At 36.8% G+C, this 23,608-nt stretch overlaps 1 protein-coding gene across 4 annotated transcripts in view; it reads left to right on the top strand.

Annotated features, from left to right (window-relative positions):
* Window positions 1-23,608, top strand: part of ca10a (carbonic anhydrase Xa) — a 261,443-nt gene that overhangs the window by 12,951 nt on the left and 224,884 nt on the right. For all 4 annotated transcript variants that reach the window (XM_067489008.1, XM_067489007.1, XM_067489006.1 and 1 more), the window contains one exon: window positions 18,137-18,211. In XM_067489008.1, coding sequence (XP_067345109.1) covers window positions 18,137-18,211 — 75 coding nt within the window. The remainder of the gene's footprint in view (window positions 1-18,136; window positions 18,212-23,608) is intronic.

The following is a 23,608-nucleotide window of genomic DNA, read 5'->3' as shown; positions in this document are numbered from 1 at the left end:
AGGGAGAGAGAAAAAAAATGGCAGATACAATGGGCCCGGGCACAGTGTTAAACTGTTTGTATTTTAAAAACTCTACAATGGAAAGTAACCTATTTAGAAGTTAGAACATACAAACAAGGAGGCATCACTCTCTGCTGCTGTCTACAGCCTTTTGTGCTCAATCAACCTGCTTTTTGCTGGTTGGTTTCTTAATAGCTAATCTGACAATTTACACACATTTGCCCACATAACAAAGAGTTCAGCACATATACAAGTGGATTGTGCATTGAACAAACATAAAATGCAAATAGCCTAATAATCATAAGCTCATTGACATCAGGGGAACAGATGTTGGGGTACTATAGCCAAAAGCAGAATTGCATTGAAATGTATTTCTTGTTTTGGTCAGAGCTGCAGTTTTAGAGGTAAACTATATCACTTCAGGAGAAGACGTGGACTCTTAAGCTACAGCGGTTTCTAATATTAGGATATAACAGTTTCTTAACTGTTTTGTTTTATAAATCATTCCACTGCGTGGAAAAGTCAGTATGGTCAGTGTTGAGATGAGAAAAGCTGCAGAAGAGCTGCTTGTAGCTGATTTGACACCAAGGCCATGCATATTAATTATTCCACAAAACATAACAGCAGTTCATGCTAAATTAAAAAAAAAAAGAAAAAGAAAAGAAATATATATATATATATATATATATATATATATATATATATATATATATATATATATATATATATATTGGTCAGCAAATCCAAGTAATTCACGTAGCATTTAACACCATTTACACACTCGAGATTCAGCGAGGGAAGGGGAGAAAAAAGTATGAATTTAATAATACAACTAAATGATGGCTTAGTTGAGCAAACCTTCAGTGACTCCTGGCACATCGTTGGAGTCAAACTCAAATCTGTAGAATTAAAGCACTGCACACTGCAAGCTCATTTCTACTACCTACCCACTCCAATTTACTTATGTCTATATGTTTGGGGGGAAATATAATGCTTAATTCATTCATTCATTCGTTTGATTCCCTACAAAACGATCTTAATGTTTTTGTTAATTTACTTAGAAGCCTTTTAGAAGACAGGGTGGCAAGTAAAAAAAAAATAAAATCTCACAATCCATAATGCTAAAGAGACAAAATCGTCTATCACATCATCTGACATTGTCAATATGAACACAGGGTCATGACAGCAACTGTGAGATAGATCAGATTTAAAACTAGTTCTCATCAAGATGCTGTTCATAGATTAACAGTAATTAGGATTCAGTACTGTGGACTGGGAATGGGAAAGTGACTTTGCGATACCCGGTGTTTGTAAGGAGAACTGCAGGTTGGAATTTATGAGCCTGGTTCAGGGTTAAAAACACACTGAATTTCTGGCTCAGCACCACCTGTGGGGTACTGCAAGTATACTGCAGTGAAAAATTGTGCTTTAAATTGACTACATTGGTGTATTAGCTAATATTTATTGCTAAGTGAAAAATATTACAGATGTCTTAATCTAATTTCAACTTCCTAGCTAAAAACATGTTTTGAAAATCCTAAAACTTAGCAGCACTGCTTCTAGCCAGCTCTGTTTAAAAAAATTAAATTAAAGGGAAAAAAGTCCTTAAATACACTTTGGTTCTGACATCACTATGGGTGAATTCTAAAGTTAGTCTGTATCAGCTGAGACAAATGTTCATGAACACATTAGCCGTGCAGTGTTGTGAAGCCATGCATTAAACAAAATAGTTTTAGCTGCGTAAACTTAACTCTAAATGTTAATTGTTCTGGAACTGTCATATACATTGCTGCGTGCAATAATACAAGACAACCTCTTTTGTTCATTTAGGTGCAGTATGAGGACTTCTGTGTAAAAAACATGTTACCAAATGCTAAGATTATATCACAGTTTGGATTGGTGTTCAGGGCTAATATCAGATTAGCGTTAATTCCAATATTAGTGCATAAATGATATAGATACGCAGTACTTGGTAAATATTAAAAGTGTGAGTGACTAGGTTGCACATCTGCAAGTAGCTCATCCTATCTGCTGCCCAGGAATCTGAAGTCTATCAGCCAGCTGGAGTGAGTCGACCCCCTCGCCATCTGTAATTTACCACATAGAGATGGGAAGGGGAGAGAGTGTATGTGTGTGTAAATTTGTGTTTTGTCTTGGATTGACTTCGACAGAAAGAGCAAAATGAGTAAATCACTGACAGGGACTGGCATAAAAAAAAAAGGACAGGAGGAAGGAAGGACGACAGAGTCGCTGCTGATGTGGAGGTTGCTGGTAGACGGCTTTTATAAGCACCAATCAGAAAGCAGCTTGTATACATCGCACCAGCCAAGTGCTCCACTTAACTTCCCATCCCACACAGGCCCTGACAGGGAAGCCTGATATCCAGCTGCTAATCTGATAATCCTGTGCAGATGTGTGTCCTGCAATGGGAAATGGGAATAGAGTTTGTTTGTGTGAGAGGAGATGGAGATGGAGTGTAAGTGAGAGTGTGCTACAGTAAGTGGGTGGGTGATACAGAGACACAGAGAGCTGGTGTTTATCCAGGCTTCATTTTCTCCTCTCTTTCTCTGACAGTCATTGTTTGTTTTGCCATGTCAAAAGTTCTACTGGAAAAAGTCTGCAGCCCATGTTTACTCATTCTGCCAAGGGTTTAACACAGCACTGATTCTGTATTTGTTCGATTCGTAAATAAAAAAAAATCTGACAGTGTCACATTTGTAGTGTCAAATATAGTATTTGTTCCTGGGTGAAAGTGATGGCACTGTGTTTTAACCCAGTTGTGTCAGAATTACACTGGGGATAAGCATCTCCAGTGTAATTCTGTGTAGAAAAAAGCAGCACCAATAATCATAATCAAAGCATTTAAGCAGATCTTTAATAATAAAATTAGTCAAAATGATTGGATGTCTCTTGACTTTCCAGTATGGATGTTTAACATTCTGGCAGTGTAAAAAAAGTGAAAACATACTCTTGTTCTGATTTGCTCTAATGGAAACAATTTGAGTCCAGCCCCATATTCTAAGTTGGACTTAAATCTAGGCTCTGATATTGATAATACAGTTTTATAACCAGTGAGGTTGTCTCGTGGACCAACAAACGTCCTCTCAAGTCACAGTTTTGCTGCATTCATTTTACTACTTATATAATCTTTTCCTGGGCCTGCTGTAGAGAACCATCCCCATTGCACAATGCAGCTACTATTACATTTCACAGTAGCGATGGTGTTTTTGTGATGATGTGCAGTGTTTTCCCCCCTAGCATCTAATCTTATGGTCAGAAAATTACATTTTAGAACCTTCTTCAAGTTGACTTCACAGGATCTCCTTTTCCACTTGGGTAGTTCCAGAGCTGGGTCCTAATCTTGAACCACATCTTCAAATATTGGCAGCTGAAGAATTTACTCTTGGCCAGAAAAACTGTTTTAAGAGCTGCATTTACACAGTTTAAGTTATGGGGGTCACAGCGTGGTAATCGTGGCCAAAAAGACCAAGTAAGTGCGCACTGGTTGAAAATAGGTAACCCATGCCCTCTGGCTTAGTTTATTTCAGGAGTGATAACATCTTTTGCCACTTTCCAATTTCACTTTAACTACTGAAGAACTGCGTACAAAATGTAGCCTCAAAATGTTCTTGTGTCCATGTTTTGTCTTATACTTCTCAATAACCTCATTCCCAGAGTTCCTTGGAGTTTTATTTTGTCGTCATGGTTTAGTTTTCCCTGGTTACAGATTCAACCGTAACTAAACCTACCAGATACAGGTGCTGATACAGGTGGAGATACAGTACCTTCCAAATAGAATCCTTTACATACTGCACGCAGGCCATTTAACTGTGTGGCTTCCAAAAGGCTAATTAAAAAAAGCTTGTGTTAAAGCCTAGCTGTTATAGGATGAGAGACAGGGTACACATTGTAAGACTGCTGCTGGCAGGGGATTTAAACCAGGGACCTTCTAGTTGTGAGGATGCACCGCTAATCTACCATGCTGCCTGGTACTGAACATGTTTTATTATTTTTTTTTCTGTCTGGCTTGTAAGTGGAGCATAGTTTGTTGAGGGAAAAAGAGATATGAGACTTGTCCCTTTTCTGAAAAAAATAATAGCAAGGTAAACTGTGAGGGCACTGAAGTAGACTTTCACTGTAGCTATTCCTGACTGTCAGTATGCATGCTGAGCTTAAGGTGGATCTTGTGGAGCTGGTAAACACTGTGGTGAGTATACTGTCTAGTCACTGGCACAGGTACATGGGTTTTATGGCTTCAAGCTCAATAGGATCAGAGGCCAGAGAGGACAAAGGTACGCACCTTGTTTTAAACCCTCTCAATTATTAATGGGTGCTTCGCTTACTCTGCTTCACCTCTGCTTTCTTTAGCTCTTTGAGCACAAACAAAATAATGGATTGCTTCTGTTTTTGCAGTACTCAGAGGAAAGGTAGCAATAAAGGTATAGATACAATAACATATTTGAAAATGTAGAGAGGTGGGTATTTTGTCAGAGGCAGATTCTGTGTTATCAGTGAACACTTCTTCTCCTGAATACGCCTATGACATCATCCAGACAAGATGAATGGAAGCACACATGGTGGAGAGCTAGTTTGATATTTATATATGTTCAGAGTTTTATGTGAAAGTTTACACTGGGAGGACCAATGAAATACACTGATCAGCCACATCAAAAAGAACCAATGGTAGAGCTGATAAGCGTACAACACCTGTGGAATCAAAGCTGCAATGTGCAAACATTATATAGTGATTATCTGCTTCATATTTGAATTGCGTTTCCCAAAATATAATTTTAGGCAGTAAGGAGAAACAGAACAGAAACGCAGCAACATAGTGTCTGAAACATCACTCACATGTTTCTGTTTTGATATGTTGAAGCCTGGATTTAGGTTTTCTGCTTCCTGCCAATGTTTGTTTTGGAACTAGAAACCTTGGGCAAAGAGAGACACCTTTGTCACTTTTGAAATCCAAGACCTGTCACCCAAAGCAATTCTAACCTAAAAATACCAATTTTAGAAACGTGTTTTTTCTTCAAAATAGATTTCAAACCTGCTGCAACAGAGCATGCATAGACGTTGAATTAGCAGTTCAAAACCAGCATATGTTGAAAAAAAATTCAAATATTCTCTGCTCCCTATGTTCTCTGCATAATATCTTCTGTGACTCTGGAAAGACTGGACTTATTTTCTAAGATCACAATGAAAGTCACCTTTGAGTTGTTTTATGGGAATTGTAGGATCCAGAATTTTTATTTATTTTATCCAGAATTTAGACACAAACTAATAAAAACAAAAAACAAGACTATCAAATTATCACAAGAAAAAATATGGTCTGTGCTCCGAAGACCAACAGAGACTGTCTCATTTACTTAGTGAGACTTATTCAGGGTAAGGGTTTCAACTTCAGCAGAACTCTGTCATGGGTTTGAGAGTCAAAACAATGGCATCAAGCGTGAGGCTAAAGGTTTAAGGTTCCAGTACTGCTTTAAGTTAGAATACAGTGCCTATAAAAATCCTCACCCCCTTTGGGGGTTTTCATATTTTATATGTTTGAGATATTCTATTTAATTAATGTCAAAGTGAAAGCAGATCTTTACAAAATAATCTAAATGAATTAAAAATATAGAAAAGAAGAGGAATGTTTGCAAAACTATTTAGACCCTTTAAATAGGCTCACCTACATCACTGGTGCAGCTAGTTGGCTTTGAAAGTCCTACAGTGTTCTTAGCAAGCTAGCAACACATCAACATTCTTAAACAAGAGTTTGATCTTTTTAAGAACTGGCTGCAAACTTGCACTCTGACAACCTTGATAGAAGAGTGGCATCCACCTTTCTGTTTCCAGGAGAAACACTGCATACGGTGCCTGCATCTAAAGTAACCATTAATAAACTCACATCTTCAAGTTGGCCAGCGAACGAGAGCATGGAACGAGCCAACTTGTTAAGCAAACTGGACATTGGGAGGTTAAACATACTTGGGCACAGTAGGATGCCAGTAGTGTGAGTATGTCCCGAATGACTATTAAAAATTTATTAACAAAAGGCAAACCAATCCTAAGGGAGGGCAAAAGAACACACATGAACAGAGGTTACAGACTAGACAAACAGGGGATCTGTACTTAATTGGAGAAAAAAAAAAAAAATGAAATTACAAATATAAATGCTAAATTAAGCGCTGGAACAGAGTTGGAGGAACAACTAAACCAAAGACTTAAAGACTGAATCGCAGGGAAAAAAACTAAATATGGAACAAAGTTATCTAAAACAGGAGCAAACTAACTGGGACAAACGGAAAACCAACTTAATGGCTGAACAGAAACAAGCTAACAGAGAAAAACAAACACCAAAACTCACAGTGGATCAGAGAAAGAAATTGGGACAAATAAAGGACCAAACCTCAGACCAACACAATAGTCCAAACAAGAAGTGCAATGTCCAATAACAGAGTGTCTGCAGGGGTGTGAAAAGACTAACAAAACCGACAAACTGTCAAGAAACTGTGTTGAGATCTGGGTTTAAAAAAACAACAACAGAGGAACAGGTGAAAGAAGTCAAGACTAACAAGGTGAGTAAACTGTTGGGAGAAAAGACAACAGGAAGTGAGGAAGAGTGACTACAAAATAAAACTCATGATAGGATCTACCACTAACATATGGGTACACTGTCGGACAGAGTTATTAGTTAGTTTGTGTGGCTGTAATTGTAGAGACACCAGCAACTGTTGTCTGGTTTCTTTACCACTTAAAGGATTATGGGAGAGTGGCAAAGAAAAAATAGCTCATGTTAAATCTCAGCTAAAGTTTTCCAGAAAGTTTGAGAGTCTGAGTGAACTGGATGAAAGTTTTATAAACGCCAATATTTAGCTTTTTGATAATCAGAGCTGATTCTAATTTTTCGCATAAATCAAACACTACAGATCATCACAAATACACCCTCCCTAATGTGAAGCATCATCCGGTGAGGATGCTTCTTGGCAGCACCCAATTTTCTCTTTTATTATATTTCCTTACAGTGTCAATTGCACTGTATGTGATTCAAAAATTTTTTGACAAAGCAACAATCCTGGTTATTTAGTTCTACTGTACAAACCCAAACAAGCCAGCATCTCAATCCTGTTATGGTAGGACAATAACTTCCCAGTAAGCTAATTATTGTACTAGTGTAGCAGTTTGTCAGTAACTGCTGTCTTGGTTGTGACAATAATGAAATAATTTTATTAGATAGAGATTTTACATACTTAATAAAAAAAAACTGCTAAATCCCACACATTTCATGTTGGTAGATACACAATCCATAGCCTTCCTATGTATTAATGATATTTCTTCGGGTTTGACTGACTGTAACTTCCTGATCCATCACATAAGGACATAAGGATAGATTAGTACTGATACAGCATTAGTCTGTTTTGGAAATCAATTTGTTCGGTTTGATTCAGTCATTAGGGACCAGCTCTTTTATTCCACAACGCAGAAGCAAATATGTCTTAGCACATACTGTGCACGCACACACACACACACCTACACACACAGGAGCTTCATAAGAGATTATTGTCTCATAAACCAGTAAGCACAGCTGTTGGCAAGGTCAAGCTTAATTTATTGACCGTGTTGTCTGTGTCATTTCCAATGTGTCTTTCTTCTATTGTCTTTTGGTCTTTTTCTCTTCATCTGAGCCTGTCCTGTACCTGTCTGGCCCTTGTCACTCTTCTCCAATCTTCTACCCCTACTCTTTCTGCATGGTTGGGCTTCAGGTTTGCCTGTGCCCTTCAATGAATATTAATGGAAGAGTTTGGATAGTAGATGAAAATAAACAGTTTATTTACAGAGTTTCTCTCACTTTGGCTTTATGGGAAGTTAAACTGGAGTGGCTGAGCACTGCCAGACTCCCAAGTATGAGGATGAAATAGGACGGTGCTGTGCTGAATAGGATTCAGGTCAGTGAGAGACTGTGGCCAACCAAATCAGAGGAGCTTCTTAATTTTAGCAGTTGGATTTGATCAACAAGGATAAAATGACACAAGATGAAATAAAAAAAAAAAATACACAGGGATGTACAGTTATAGAGTTAGGACAGAATGATAAAAAGAAAAGATAAAGTTGAAGAGGAAAGATTTGGGGATGTTAAAAGGAAGATATAAGTGAGATATGAAATGTAGTAAAAGTTGGATTCAAGATCAAGAGAAGATCAACAGAAGGAAATAAGTACAACATTGTAACCAACAAATGCAGACTAACACTGTAGTTGAGTAACCTCTTTTTTGGTTATATAAATGCTCAATGTCAGCACATCAAAACTGTACGATAGTATGATAAATGATTAATATACATTCCCCCTCTGCTGACTGTGCAGCAAAAGACAATATGTATTAAACATTTGAGCTGTCAATAGGTGATTTCCCCATTTCCAGGGAAAATCAGCTCATTCCAAGGCGTTTCTTGAATTTAGGGGTGCTATCTTTACACTAATGCTGTACAGAGTTTGGATGTTCCACCATTTAATTAGGGTTAGCTGACAAAACTGCTGACAGTAAAGATAGTTGAATAAGCATATGTGGAGGCTGACAATATAGACAGGCTGACAGAAACACAAAGTGCACATTTACATTGGGCCCAGACACAGACTTGAAATATGTAGTGTGGGAAAGAACTGACAAGAAGTGCAGGTTGTCACCTACTGAGCCAAGCATGGCTGTGAGTTGCTATAATTAGAGTCAAGACATGCACACAGTTGACAGATGCCAATCTCTAACTGCAGTGCAGCATGGTTTTCACATAGTGAGTACATTTCAAATGGAGATACTTGTTTTTTTCTCACTGATTCTCTGATTGTTACTTCTCTGATAGTAATTCAGTAATTTAGGGTACGAGCAAGTACTTAATAAGTAATTAATAAGTTAATAAGTCTTTCTGGTAAAACATGTACTATTTGAATATGTTGGCCACAGGGACATCACATTACATAAAAAAGAAGCTGAAAAGACTAATACACGAGAAGAATATTCTGTTGTTATGACCAGATTTGTCTTAACATAACCTTTATATAACACACTCCAAGTGAAATGAAAAGCTTTAACAAGACATGGCTGTTGTTGTAATTACTTCTTTTAAGGTAAAAATAATAATAAAAAAAACAGTAGGTTATACCAGCTAGCTCCTATTCACAGTTGTGCTTCTCTTGTGTCTACCAGAGATATAATAATGGGTATATATGTTATTGATGAATACAGTATTGAAAAAACAACAACTTATTAGCTCAATACTGATTTACAGCCCTGTATTTAATTTTATCCTTAGCCCCTGAGAAATTCTTTGCACATGCTCTTACTCTTTACCATCAATATAGAAAATAGATTTACACGAGAACATTTTTGTATTCTTGACCTAAATTTATCCTAGTTTTCTCTGTTAGTCCATGAGTGATCTGATTTGGACAGATCTGTCAGAAATCAGCAAACCAAAACACACCAAAACACAGTCAGATAGTCACAATAGCACGTGTCAGTGACATGTGATCAGAGCAGCACTGTAATGTGACAGAAAGTTTGATAGAAATTTGAAGGAATGGTTCCTGCTGCATGAAGTTAGATGCTAAAAACATCTTTCTGAAGTAAAGTGCTCTGTGACTAATATGTGAGAAGGTCAAGAAGACAGCATTCACTTAAATGTTAAAGCACATATTTAACATTAATATTCCAGCCTAAAGTAGGTGATGTTGGTAGGTGTGTGAAATTTGCTCCGCTGTGAACACCCAGAAAAATGCTTTTCATTCCTCCGGATTTCAGCCTTTAAAATGACTTGATTGATTGTCAAGGCTTCATGGTTTGAACCTACAGAATATGTGCCCTAAGACCTCTTGTAGTCGCATCTCTCAGCTTACTACACATGAACAGGAATATAATAAAAATAATCTTACAGCTCTTCGAGGCTTTCCAAATGATATTGGGCTGCTTTTGTAATGATTCTCTAAAACCCCGTTCAGACATGCACTGGAATTCTGACATTTTACTGACTTTGTCGGGAGGCAGAGTGTATATGCGATGGCATATGTCGGAGTGAGACACCCCTAACATTATCTGGACTATATCCTTGAATCAATGTCTCTATTATGTGTGTGCATCACACTGCTCTGTCCCAACATTGTGGTTGTTTTGATGATGTTTCTATAACCTTTTTTTTATTAGGTACACAGCTACAGATATAAAGAAGCTGCTTTGCTGAAACACACCTATAAAATCCCCCTAATACAAGTAATACAAGTAATGATGATGAAATGTTAAATGAAATTTAAATTGTAAATCAATTTGTTTCTGTATCATATTTTACCTTAAAATTCCTCCAGATAAAACCAGTAGAATTCTTCAGTAAAGCAGGTAACTTCTGCCCCTGAGGAGGAAGATGCTATATAGTCTAACTGATTTGGAGATGACAGGTCTGAGCCAATCGTGGATTTCTTGGATTTTTGTACTACAAAGTTGTTAAATGTCACAAATTCTCCTAAATTACATGTACATGGCACTTATATGTCATATGACTAATTTTTTTAGCCATGCATACTGTATATCTAAATGGGTTTACCATAATTAAAGTTTTCAAGACAGGCAGTAGACTGTAGGAACAGAGACAGCTGGTGCAGCAGTGTAGCAGAGATACGTCTTTGTATCCAAAACAATCAAAGCTTCTCTGAAAACTGAAAATGAAACATAAAGAATAGTAGCTTTTAGAAATCTATATCTGCCTATGCAGCTGAATAGTCGACTCTTGGGAAAAGTCAGACACAGCTCTGTCATAATGTAGCCTATGCTCTCACAGTGCCGTCACTCCAAATGTTTTGACAAGTGTGCCAGGCTGGGCTCAAAGATTCTGATCTGCTGCATGTGAAAGCAGGATTTTTCAGTAGGAAGATACATTAGTGTCAATGCTGATGACAAATGCTCAGAAGCAATATTTGCAAATGTATAACACTTAATAATTTATGTATTTTCGTCCTTTCGGCTTATCCCGTGAGTTCAGGGTCGCCACAGCAGATCATTGCAGTTGCTGCTTTGGACCTAAATACTTCACAAATAAGTAGGACTCAGGATTGAGCACATATGCCAACTCAAAGTTCTTCATTGTGGTAACATTTGAAGGAAATATATGTGCCCAAATTGTTGGTGTGAGTTGCAGGCATTTGCTGGAGGCCAAACATCAGCATCTTTATTAAAATGCTTTTCTTCCCAGAGCTCAAAAGGCATTGAAAAAGTTAATTGTGCTGAACACAGAGGTGGAAATTGACTGACGTTGGTTATTGGATGGCGCATCACATGATGACATAGGTGGTGAGACAAAGTCAACAGCTCCAGATCCATTTAAACAATGACACTTTGTCTCCCAACACCACTGAAGTCTGTTCAGAGTTGGTTCAAAGGCAGGAACATCCCCCACGTGTTAAACCGTGCAGCGCCTTTTTCACTACTGTGCAACTAAACTACAAACACAATTACAGTTTGTAGGGACAGAAATGTACTGGATGCATTATGTTCCAGTACAAATAAATTTTTGAAGGAATTAAGCATTTTCTTAATCAACGTACAGCAAGTCACTAGGAAATGGCTGGGATTGATGGAAGGCAAAAAAGTTACAGGGTACAGGCACAGACACAGTTGCTATAAGAGGCAATGACTTGGTAAATGGTCTGCACCTATATAGAGCGTTTCTGCCTATTGTACACTGCTTCCCATTCACCCATTCACACTCACAATCACTGCTATGCACTTCAACATGTGACCGGACGACCCGGACATCCAACCAACAACTGTGGGATCGGTGGACGACTGCTCTACCTCTACCCGTTCTCTACTTGGTTGTGTTATTGCAGCAAATGTATCTAATGCACCTTCAGATTTCTTAAACCTCACTTATATCACTTATGTTAGACTTGTACATCTCTCTCCTGCAAGCATCATGAGACTTGCTGTGATTTATCCTTTCAGTTGCTTCTGGTTGCGTGACAGCACACATTTCTCTTGCTTGCGTTAATAGTTTTAACAGAAAAACATTTAACACTTAAAAAGTAGCAGCAAGCTCTGATCTTCTGCCTCAGACACTTAAGACAGATAATTGAGTTAATCATACATATATTGTTATTATACTGTGCTTCTGCTGTCTAACAGCCCTGGGACACTATAAAATGGAAAATGGTGATCCATCAACCCCCTGCCCCCCTCCACTAGTGTTCTGAACTATCTCATATGCATTTCCCTTTATAGATTGAGGCATTTCCTTTCTGCTGATGTCAGGAAGGGTGTTTTAGGGCCACAGCCAAACATTGTGAGAAATGGGACAGTGCTTGTGAAGCTGCTTTGCACTTCTTTCTTTCTTTTGCACTCGGTTCTGATGAACCACAGGAAGTGGTTATATCTCATTTGTTGGTCAGGAACTTGCTAGTTGGCAACACTTCCTGTGGTACCTACAACAATGTGCCTCTTTACAGCTGCTTTCTGTTTTGATGGACTGAATCAATCAATCAATAGATTTATTCATTTTTGAAATGTAATTGAAAATTTAAATTGTGGATTAATTACAGCAATTTTGACTAACAGCTGGACAATCAAAGCTCCTGCTGCTGCACTGTGGGTAAGACTTTTTATTTTAGGCATCATGCTGAGTCTCTAAATAAGGGTAAGCATGAAAGTGAACTGTAAATATCAAAGCAATATACTTTAATATTACTAGGCAAATTTAAGTATGAATATTTTTAATTAGAGTTTTTAACATAGAGCAATGACAAATACAGGTAAGAATAGGGTAAGAATAAGTATGGCCAGAGGTCCTAGTATATTAAGCATAAAGTGCAATTACCCCCAAAATAAGCACAAATAATAATAAAATATGCATTATACAAATTTTTCTACATTTTGTGATATGAGAGCCTCATTCCAAAATGCATTAAATTAGTTAATAAATTTATTTTTCTTCAAAATTTTACAAACAATACTGAAATGACACAATGACAATGTGAAAGAAGTTTGTTTGAAAGCAAGTTTATCACCAGTACATAAGTATTCATAATACTTTGTTTAAGCACTTTTTGCAGCAATTACGGCCTAAAGCCTTTTTGAGTATGATGCTACAGGGTTGTTAGACCTATTTTTGGGCAGTTTCTCCCATTCTTGTTTGCTGTATTGTTTGCAGAATCTTAAAAACAATAATGTATTAAATCCATTTTGGAATAGGGCTGTAACATCACAAAATTTGGAAAAAGTTAATCGCTGTAAATACTTCTGGATACACTGTATATTATAACTAATATTAATAATAATAAGCATTGGAGTAATCATAAACTATAAAAAGGAAAAATTCTAACAAGAAAAAGTCAAACATAGATAACCAGAGGATATATAAGAAAAACAAATGCAATACCAAAATAATATGAAAAAATACTACTTTAAATATTTACTCAAGTTAAAGTGAAGTATGGACCAGGCTGTATATTTCTGTCCGAACCAATCTCAAGATGGTTGAACCCAACAAGTAATTTTTATTTCAAATTATGTGGTTCAAAGTAAGATGCACAGGTTGATGCATTGGCCATTGAATGAAGACAGAGTACTTAAGTCAAATAATTATTAGTTTAAGTCATATTTTGAAGTTGCCAGACTGTTGTACAAATTACAATAGGCTTTTAACGCTAACCAAAACCTTCCTAAACCAAAACATGATTTCTAATTTCTGTCCAAATCTGATCTGAAACCATTGGAATCCCTAGAAAGACCAAACATGCTCTACTGAATTTGATCAAATAAATGTTTAACTTTGTTATAAATTTATTCAATAAAAGATGACAAATATGGCAAAGAAACATTTTCAAGTAATACATAAAAAAGACCTATTGTTGTAACTAAAGCTATAAAAATTTATGTAGTGCAGTAAAAACCACAATATTTACCTCGGAATAGTAGTGGAGATAAAATTAAGTAAAATAAGATAAAATGGGATTACTCCAGTAAACTACCCTAGAATTGTTCTTACATAATAAATTATTAAATTTTTAGTCATTGTTATCAGAGGTGGTAACCTAAGTATTTTTAAACTTGTAATTTGCAATTGTCATTTAAAATTATAAACAAATAGCTATCAAATTAATGTTTCATTATAACTAACCAGTAAAAAAATCATAATTACTGGCACACTGCAGACTCCTGAGATACTGAGGCCCACTATGCACAACAATTTGACCCACAGCATCATCACAGTATCATAAAAACAGTTCTCATTTCTAATTGCCCAGACTGTATTTATTAACTGAGTTATTTGCTACAACTTAATTTGATAATTCATCCATTTTCACATTTTTCAATTTCATATTCTTGATAATGTATTGTGTTCTAATTAGTGCTGCTGCTTGGCTGCTACAACTGCTTAGTATTCCCACAGGGATCATGAAAGGTTCCATTTACCTCATTGAATTTATTATTGTAGTATCTGAGCAGCTATTTGTCTAAAATTGATGGTAGTAAAATTAAGTAATTATGCAGGGGAAAAAAGGGAAATGCAGGCACATTAATTCAAAAAATTATTATTTTGTGGTCCATGACAACAGCTGTATTATTATAGGCTTTATTACAGTGCACGTGTGCAGGGTGTGAGTAAGTGAAGGAGAAAGAAATAGCTGCGTCTACTGTTGTCAGTAGCTTGAAAGAGGATCAAGTCCATGGGCCTCCAAATCTCCTTTATATTATTACTTACACTAGCTCAAATCCCAAGGGCTCTCACTACCAACGACCCTACAAAAACGTACACACACAAGTAGTAACACGGTGTACTATTGTTTTTTCTGACCACTCATTATTTTCTCTTACTGTTGAGCTTTTTTTATCACATAAAACAGGAAAATGTTCTGTTACAGTTGTGAAACACAATCACAGTACATTTGCTTTTCAGCCTGGTTAACTGTCACTAACTATAAGGTGTAGTCCACATCTACAAACACATGCTTCACTGATTATGACTTAAATCTGATGGACTGATGTAACAGATTACAATTAAAATATATTTACTTTGCAGAATTTATGTCGGACGACATCTACATTATGTCAGGTATTTTCTTAAATGCTCCAGGCCGTTTAGGTTGTTTCTGCATTTCTCGCCATCCACATTAACGTCATGGTAAATGGGAAGCAGGTAATTTAGAATCAAAATTAGACTCAAAATTAGTACATTTTCCAAGTACTGTAAAGTACAGAATCTAAAATATAAAGTTAAAATACAAATGTGTGACATACAACAATATGAAATAATTACACAGCAGAACAGATTTTTGAAAAAAAATATTGGATATGTGTGGAGGACTGACAACCAAGCCAGCCTCTAAACACAAGCAAAGACAGGCTTTATAGAGAGCAGACTATATCAGTGTTTTGGAGTTAGAACATAGCAGTCAACAATAATGGGGAAAAAAATAACAAAAATATTAATTTTCAGGTGACCTAGTGGCTCAGTGGCTATTAACAGCAAAAAATAAAATAAAATAAAAAATACAGGTGCCTGGCAAAAAGAATGCGTTTTTTATTCCTTGTAGCAACATATTCAGAACTAGAATTACCCCCTTGCAGTTGTATAGTTCTACCAACCAGTCAAGATGCTGTTCACCTGCATGTCTATCCAGATCCAGATCAGTTCATCCAAAAGTTCAAATGGACATTTGTGCCAAATTTCTAAATTCCTCCAAAGTGTTGTTCAGGGATAGTGTACAGAATAATTGGAAGAACAGACAACCCATGCCTCCAGTTACGTCTTTCACCATCATGATGACAGAATAATACTAAAAACAAAAACAGCAATAATTTAAGTAAATGTGCTTAGTATTGTAGCAGATTACTTACAGAGTCATAAAAATGGCTTGTCATAAATAGGATGGTATACTGAGCATAATAAACAACAAAAACACAAACTGTGTACATGATACAGCACTTTTTCAAACTTTGATGGTTAATAATTAAAACGTTTTTTAACATTTAATTTATAAAAATAACCATCAACTAGTAGAAGCAACGCCTGCAATTAGAGCTAGAATTTCCCCTTTCTGAAAGCTGCCCTCTGTTAATTTTAACTGTACTGTATATGTAAATGTGTATGTGTGTGTGATTGTGAGCATGAATGTGGAAATGAAAAGCAGTATTAACCACATTGGGTAGCAATATGCAGAAAAATGCAGACAATTTGCCATTTATTTAGCAAATGCCACTGTGGCGCAGGAAGTCCACCAATCTCACAGTTGTTAGTTCAATCCTCAGCTCCTTCGGTCACATGTTGAAGTGTCCATGTGCAAGAACCCCAACTTAGTTGCCCCGTCAGTGTATGAGTGAGTGTGTGAATGGGCGAATAAGAAGCAGTGTAAAGTGCTTTGAGTGCCAATAGGTAGAAAAGTGCCATGTAAGTGCAAAGCATTCAGTACAATTTTTGTCGAACAATCTGCACCCATTTTTTTAAGAATGCTTTGTCAATGTTAATAGGAAAACCTAATTTACCAAAGTGTACAGACCATCTGATGTGGTTGTAAGTAGTGATCAGGTGCATTCTGTTATCTTTAAATTAGTCTGACATGTGTTTAGAGCTTGACTTGACCTGTGGTAAACTGAATAGATTAGACATAGTTTAGAAAAGCAAACATAGTCCCACAATTCACACAGCACAAAGAATTATGTCTTGTGATAGTGAAGATTTCCTTAGATTTCAGTGGTTGTTTTATACCAAACAATGAAATCTAAAGAAATCTTTACTCTGATGGTATCAAGAACCCAACTTTTTCCAAAAAGAGCCAAAATACTTCTTAAACCATGTTTTAATTTTGTCATAATGGGTTGTTAAGTGTAGATTGATGGTCAAACATGGTGATGGTGTAAAAATTGCACTTCATTCCTTCAATGATCAGAGCATAGAAAATGCATTTTGCTTTCAGTTTAGTTGTACTGAGTTCACTTAAATGAAATCCAGTGAATTTGGACCAAAGTTTTGACTTAAATATTTTAAATTCCAACTATGAATACTAGAAATATCTATAGCAAAGCATCAAAATAAATTTTACGGTGTCATGATTTTTAAAGTTCTATATACTATATGAGTTTCAATATATTTTTATGTCTTGTTGTTTAAAGATATATAAATTAGTTAGAAATAGAAATAATTATGATATTGTTTTTCTTACTTGTCTTCCTTCCTGAATGCCAATAACTGAATGAATCTTTGTTAAGGTTTAAGCAGAAATTAACTGTGACTGACTGTGGCTGAGTAGTGTTGGGCAGGGGCCAGCTTTCCTTCAAAGATTTGAAAAGTCAGTCCAATCAAAGGTGGTGTTTGCTTCAAGTTCATTTACCATCAAAAAGGGAAAAACAATTAATCATTTTGAGAATCGGGCTGACAAACAGCATCAATTTTCCTATTGGCAGGCCAACTACTGTTTGTGCACGTTTTCAACTTGTGGCAGTAGAGATTGCCCTAGGAGAAAATAGCCTTTTTGGGAGGCCTACCCTTCTGAAATTGAATTCAACCTCTAGTGATACTGCAGCAAGGCTGTTTGAAAGGGGTTTGCAGTGGGAAAAGGTTTGTACACGAACCTCAACTTTCATTAAAAACAAGCAAGCGGGGCAACCTCTAGACCCTTAATTAAGCCCTGTGTTGTGCGTTCTGTGAATGAACAGGGAAAAAAGTTGAGGAGTAAAAGGCAATTTCCTGAAGGCTTGGTGGGTAATTCTTGGCCACAACTCTTTGTACCAAGACCTCAGTCACCTCAATTATACTGTACCACCCTGGCCTAATCTGGGGCCTTCTTCAACAGCCCACACAAAATGACAGTATGCATTTCCATACTAAAGCCCAGGGAGTTATCGCGTTACAACGGAGTTGGCTTGTGTGTGAACACGCAGGTTCAGTTGGACAGAAATGAGAGACTGGTTGGTGTCCCGTTTGCGTTAAGAGTGTCTCCAGGGACTCTGTGTGCTAAGAAGGTTAGCTGGGCATCTTGAAAGGATGAATGCAGGGAAAAAATGCCGCATTTCACTTGGAGAGCTTCTGAACAGAATGGATCATGTTTTTGCTTTCTTGTCAGAATGTCAGAGTGATTGATGCTCCTGTTTTTTTTTTCCTTTCCTTCACCTTACAGCACAGCCGAATCCGCCCAAAATTCACGAAGGATGGTGGGCATACAAGGAGGTGGTGCAGGGGAGCTTTGTTCCAGGTGAGCCTCATATTAGTATGCAGTGCTTTGATGCATGGATCTTTCCCACTGAATACTGATTTCCTTGAATACACTTTACACACACTATGTGCTTGATCCTGAAGCCGGAGCTTATTACATATTTAAGATAACATTAGGCTACCTTGCCATTGGCAACAGGTTTATTTTTTCATTCTGACAAGACCTCTTTGCCCTTCCCACACAGGTGACACTTTTAACAGATTGATTGACAGCAGCTCACCGTTTCTTCCAGCTTTTCCATCTTGTTACATATCTGGGTGTCAGGCCAATTATTTTGCAGAGATTGTGTTTTTCTGCTGAGCTGAGGTGCTTTTGATAAACTCTGCCAGTGGCTGCATGTATGAGGTCATGTCTGTTCTGATGAGGACTAAATGCAAGTCCATGATGAGAACGATTAGGGACATTCAAACAAATGACTTTTTGCTAGTACACCTGCAAGGTTATCTTTGTATCAAGGTTGAAGGGATATTTCATTTAATGGAAGGGTAAGTATCGGGTGGCACTAAAAAGTGAAATAGTAACACCAGGGGTTCTAAAGCTCAAAACAAATGTAAGGTGTTATCAGCATCATTAAAGTAGACATGTCACTTTGCTTTGACATTAAATGCATATGTTGCAAACCAGATATTTGCAAGCCTTTTCATGCTGCCAAATAAGAATGTGCACTACATTGCATCTGCCAAAATGGCTATAATAACAGGCCTGTTGCCAACCCTGAGGGTAAAGCTGTATCTAGACATTCAAGGAAATGTTAGGAGTGATGAGCTGTTCTAACTGACATGTCTCCACAGAACAGAGATTCTCTTTGCAAAGAAAGTTAACACACACCATCATTACATAGCTAACAAGCTTGTGTTAACAAGTCATCTGGCTTTTCAAAAGTGTCAGGGGAAATAGGCTAGAAATTTTAAATCCTGGTCTGCTACATTTTGAGAATGAGTGAGTTGAAAGCTATGTTATTCATCTTAATTGTGAACAATCAGAATTGTGCAAGTGTGGACAAATCTAGCCCTCAGTATTTATGTTCATTTCTAATGTTTCAATTGGCTGGTGTGGGTTAATTGTATTTTTAATTGTTTCAAAGTATTTCACCTATAGCACGAACAAAAGATAATATAAGTTCAAATAATATAAGAAAAGATACGATAAACCTTTATTTATCTCACAGTGGGGAAATTTCCATATTACTGCAGCAGCAAACTTTGCAGATGTCAGCTTGACTGGTTTAAACATCCTAGGTATACAACAAGGATGTTTATGGTTATATGTGGCTATGGAAAATCACCCAAAATCCAGAAATCAGTAGAAGTATGGAGCCGTGTGTGCTGGTGTAAGGTGAGGTGCAGACAGCAAGGAAATAAATGCACTTGTGGGAAGTTACTGCTCCATTAATAAGGTTGTACGTCTTATAGAGTTGATTGACCATTTGCTGGTTGACCCACGCTGAGTAGCACTTTCAGCCAGTGTTGACGTTAGGATTATGGTCAGTCCAGTATGCTAATATAGGAGGTCTTTGAGGATCTCAGACCCCCTAATTAACAGCAAGGAGCCCCCGAAAATGCTAGAATCTAATTGTAAGAGGGTCTTCCCATAAAACCAATAATTTTCTTATTTCCTAGGCTAAATTATAGCATCTATTTTCTGACTATTATCTGACAGTGAAAAGACCAAATATCATCTTAACTGGCAGCAGCAACATAGATGCACTTTATGTGGGGAGTTCTACCAGGAGTCTGGCTTTATTATCTCTCATGCTTGCAATCTGTTTGTTTGGGATCTGTGCTGGTCATTTATTATCATGACTCAGGAGATGAATGTATTTGTTATTTGTCCATATATGCATTTATTATGTGTGGATTTGGTGCTGGAGCAGCTGCCTTGTCTTATCAACACCCTGCCGAGCTGATTTTTCCATGCAATGAAAAATTATTAAATCAATTATTTATGAAAACAAATTAAAGACTTTAGTATTTAGAAAATTACTGTGTAGCCAACTGATATGACGATAGCTTGATAAAGAGTCTCTCTTCATCCCAGTCTCTTCTGCTGATCCTGAACCTAATCATATTTTTATCTAGACTATATTTTAAACTATTTAAGTTGAAAGTTGAGGATGAACACACAAGCTATTCTTTCTGCTAAAGCACACCAGCTGGAGAACCTGCAGCCTTGTTTAATCTTACAATGCCATGTGGCAAATTAATTAATGACAAATTAAGTATGAAACAAATTATTTATGAAATCAAAGATTTAACGCAAACAGACCTGGGGACAGTTATCTAATATCCAGAATGCTTACCATACCCAACAGAGAGGACGTAGATAAAATTCAAGCTGCATGATGCACTTACAAATAGTTAGATCAATTAACAGGTTAGAAGAGGCTTGTGTGGTAAAATGCCCAAGGAATCAGATGAGTTTTAATGCAAAATAGAATGAGAATTGAGAATTCCCTTCAGTTTTGTTTTCACGTGGGACTTGAAGTCAAGCCTCTAACAAGTTAGAGTTAAAATGGAAATAACATTTTCACAAAAATCAAATAGGCTAGGATACATCATTGTTAATTTCATAGGCCTATAGAATATTTTACAGTGAATAAAATAGACTTGAGTCCACTTTTGATTGGTCAATTTCTGGTCCAAACACTAAAACAACAAGACCCTTTAAAGGACACAGTAAACAAGGAAGTGTGTGAACAGTGATGCCAATAATACTGTTGTTGTGAACATATACATCTTTGTAAAAACCGAGTATACCCCCATCGTATAGGAAACACTGCTCCCTTCCACGTATCTGCTCATTTTATAATCTCTCTCCACTGTTTCTCCATCACAAAAATGTCAGTACTCTTACAGGTGTGTGGAATCAGACACACATTTCACATTTGGATATTATGCAATTTCCACTGGGTTTCCCAAGTTTGTCACACTAAAGGTGGTAAAATATTTTTGACATATGGCAAAGGCTGTGCTTAGGGACAGGGTTAAAAGCAGTTGTGATGTAACACAGTAAAGCAGTGTGGTGTGTGTGTGTGTGTATAGTATAATCATCTGTTTTTTAAAGCAAACGCTACAGCATATTCCAAGCATTCATTACTAAGTGCTGTTTGTCCTTCCCTCTGGCACTCACCAATCGGTGGTTTGCTACTCTGTTCATATCTGTGCTATCTCTTCTAGCAGTACTCCAGAGCACACTTGCTATACTAACCACTGTACAGTTAAAGACTTTTGAGGATTCCCCCTGTGGCTGTGCAGAGAATTCCCAACCCTACATTGTTCTGCAGTTGGCAGGATTTCATAGTTGGTTCATAAAAGAGAAACAGTTTTTACTGCAAATTAAACTCTATTAAATGATGCATAGAGATATCATTCTGATGGTTAAAATAACCTACTTGCACAGTGATTGGTGATGAAAGATTTTACAGAATTTTTAATAACTGCAAGGGAAGCTTGGTTATATGTTCATTCAGACCAGAATTGTGTTTATAACTTATTAGGTATTATTACTGCAACAGCTCAGGAAACCTTTACATGATCTAACTACTGAATATTTTATCATTTGACAGCTAAATGGGTTCATAACACAACTCAAGACTTACAGTATGCGTAGCAAAGCAATATTGCAGAAATTGAAATGGAAATGATACTTCTCCCTAAGTAGAAAAAAAGCAGCAATATCACTGTAACTCTTCACTCAGCCCTGGTACAATTAGTGTTATTAGAGCTCTGAGCCCTCTCCACTTCGTTTCACCTGTTAATGGCCCATTTTGCTTCTCTGAAATGTCTCTCAGTAGAGGTCAAAGACTGCCATCGAGAATCTTAGAACATTTGCAGCTCAAGGTTAGCAAAGCAAATGTAATCACATTCTCAGGCCAATGTCACTGCGGTTGGCCTTTGGAATATTGCTTATGCTTTCTAAGCTCTCTCAATTAGCTTTAAAGTCAGAAAAGGTCAGATATAACTGAGTGCTGTGCCAGTTTACCCTTTGCTCCAACCTCCTCCTCAGTCATACGTTTCAGTCAGAGCAGTGAGATATGCCATTAATCATCAGTTTCACTTGTTATTGTTCTTTTTACAGTCGAAACATGTCTGGCTGAACTATTCATTTCAGCACTGGGTCTTAGAATCATATATTAGTTTGCTAATTTTACTGTAATTAAGAGAAGCACATAGGGCATGTGTGACTGTTTTAATTTATGTGCTAGTTTCTGCCTAGTGTATGATTTTATAAGTTAACTGAACTTAATTAACATACTGTTAATTCCTTCCAACTACACAAGGAAATTATCTTCATAGAATTTTCCATACCTTTAAACTTGAATGGCTGCTGTTATTTAAAAGTCTAAATCTGTTATGCGGTGGAATGGAAGCAACAGTGGAATACAAATGCAAAGCCTGCATCCAAATCACCTACTAAGCTGCCACAATTGTAATGTGGCAATATTACAGTATACAATATTATAATATTACTATTATGTAAAACTGAGATTTGTTTGTAGAGGCCAGTCTCTGTGCTCAAAGCTGACATCTACTGTAGCAGATTAGTACTTTACTGTAAATACATAAAATAAATAAAATGAAAACTAAATTAATAAAATAGTTATTAAAAAATGAATATGCCGCATTGGGATTTTAGCTAGTTTATAAAGAATTTTAAGTTTGTGAATAATAGGATTGGGATTTAGTCTGATTGTTACATTGTGTTTTAAAACTCTTACTCTCTTACCCTGTCCTGACCCAGGTGTTAGCTAATCACAGACCAATATCTAATCTCCCGTTTATTTCTAAAATCCTTGAAAAGTAGTTGCAAATCAATTAGGTGACCACCTGTACCTTTAGTCAGGATTTAGAGTTCATCATAGTACAGAAACAGCACTGGTAAAAGTCACCAACGATCTTCATTTGGCATCAGTTAAAGGACTCGTCTCTATACTTGTTTTGTTAGATCTTAGTGCTGCTTTCGATACCATTCATCACAACATTTTATTACAGAGACTGGAACATGAAATTGGGATTAAAGGAACTGCACTAGGTTGGTTTAAATCTTATCTATCTGATATCTATCTGATTTGTTCATGTAAATGATGAATTCTCCATGCACACAAAGGTTAGCTATGGAGTTCCACAAGGCTCTGTGTTAGGACCAATACTTTTTACTTTATATATGTCTCCTTTAGGCAACATTATTAGAAAACACTCCATAAATTTCCACTGCTATGCTAATAGTACATTAGTATACATTAATATAGCTGGGTATCAGCTATATTAATGTATGGAACCAGATGAAAAAAATCAGTTAATCAAGTTTCAAGCCTACAAGACATAAAGACCTGGATGTCGCACAATTTATTACTTCTAAACGCTGACAGAACTGAAG

The sequence above is a fragment of the Channa argus genome, chromosome 20 (assembly GCF_033026475.1).
Source record: "Channa argus isolate prfri chromosome 20, Channa argus male v1.0, whole genome shotgun sequence".
Lineage (NCBI taxonomy): Eukaryota > Metazoa > Chordata > Actinopteri > Anabantiformes > Channidae > Channa > Channa argus.
This window is presented reverse-complemented; position numbering and strand designations above follow the sequence as displayed.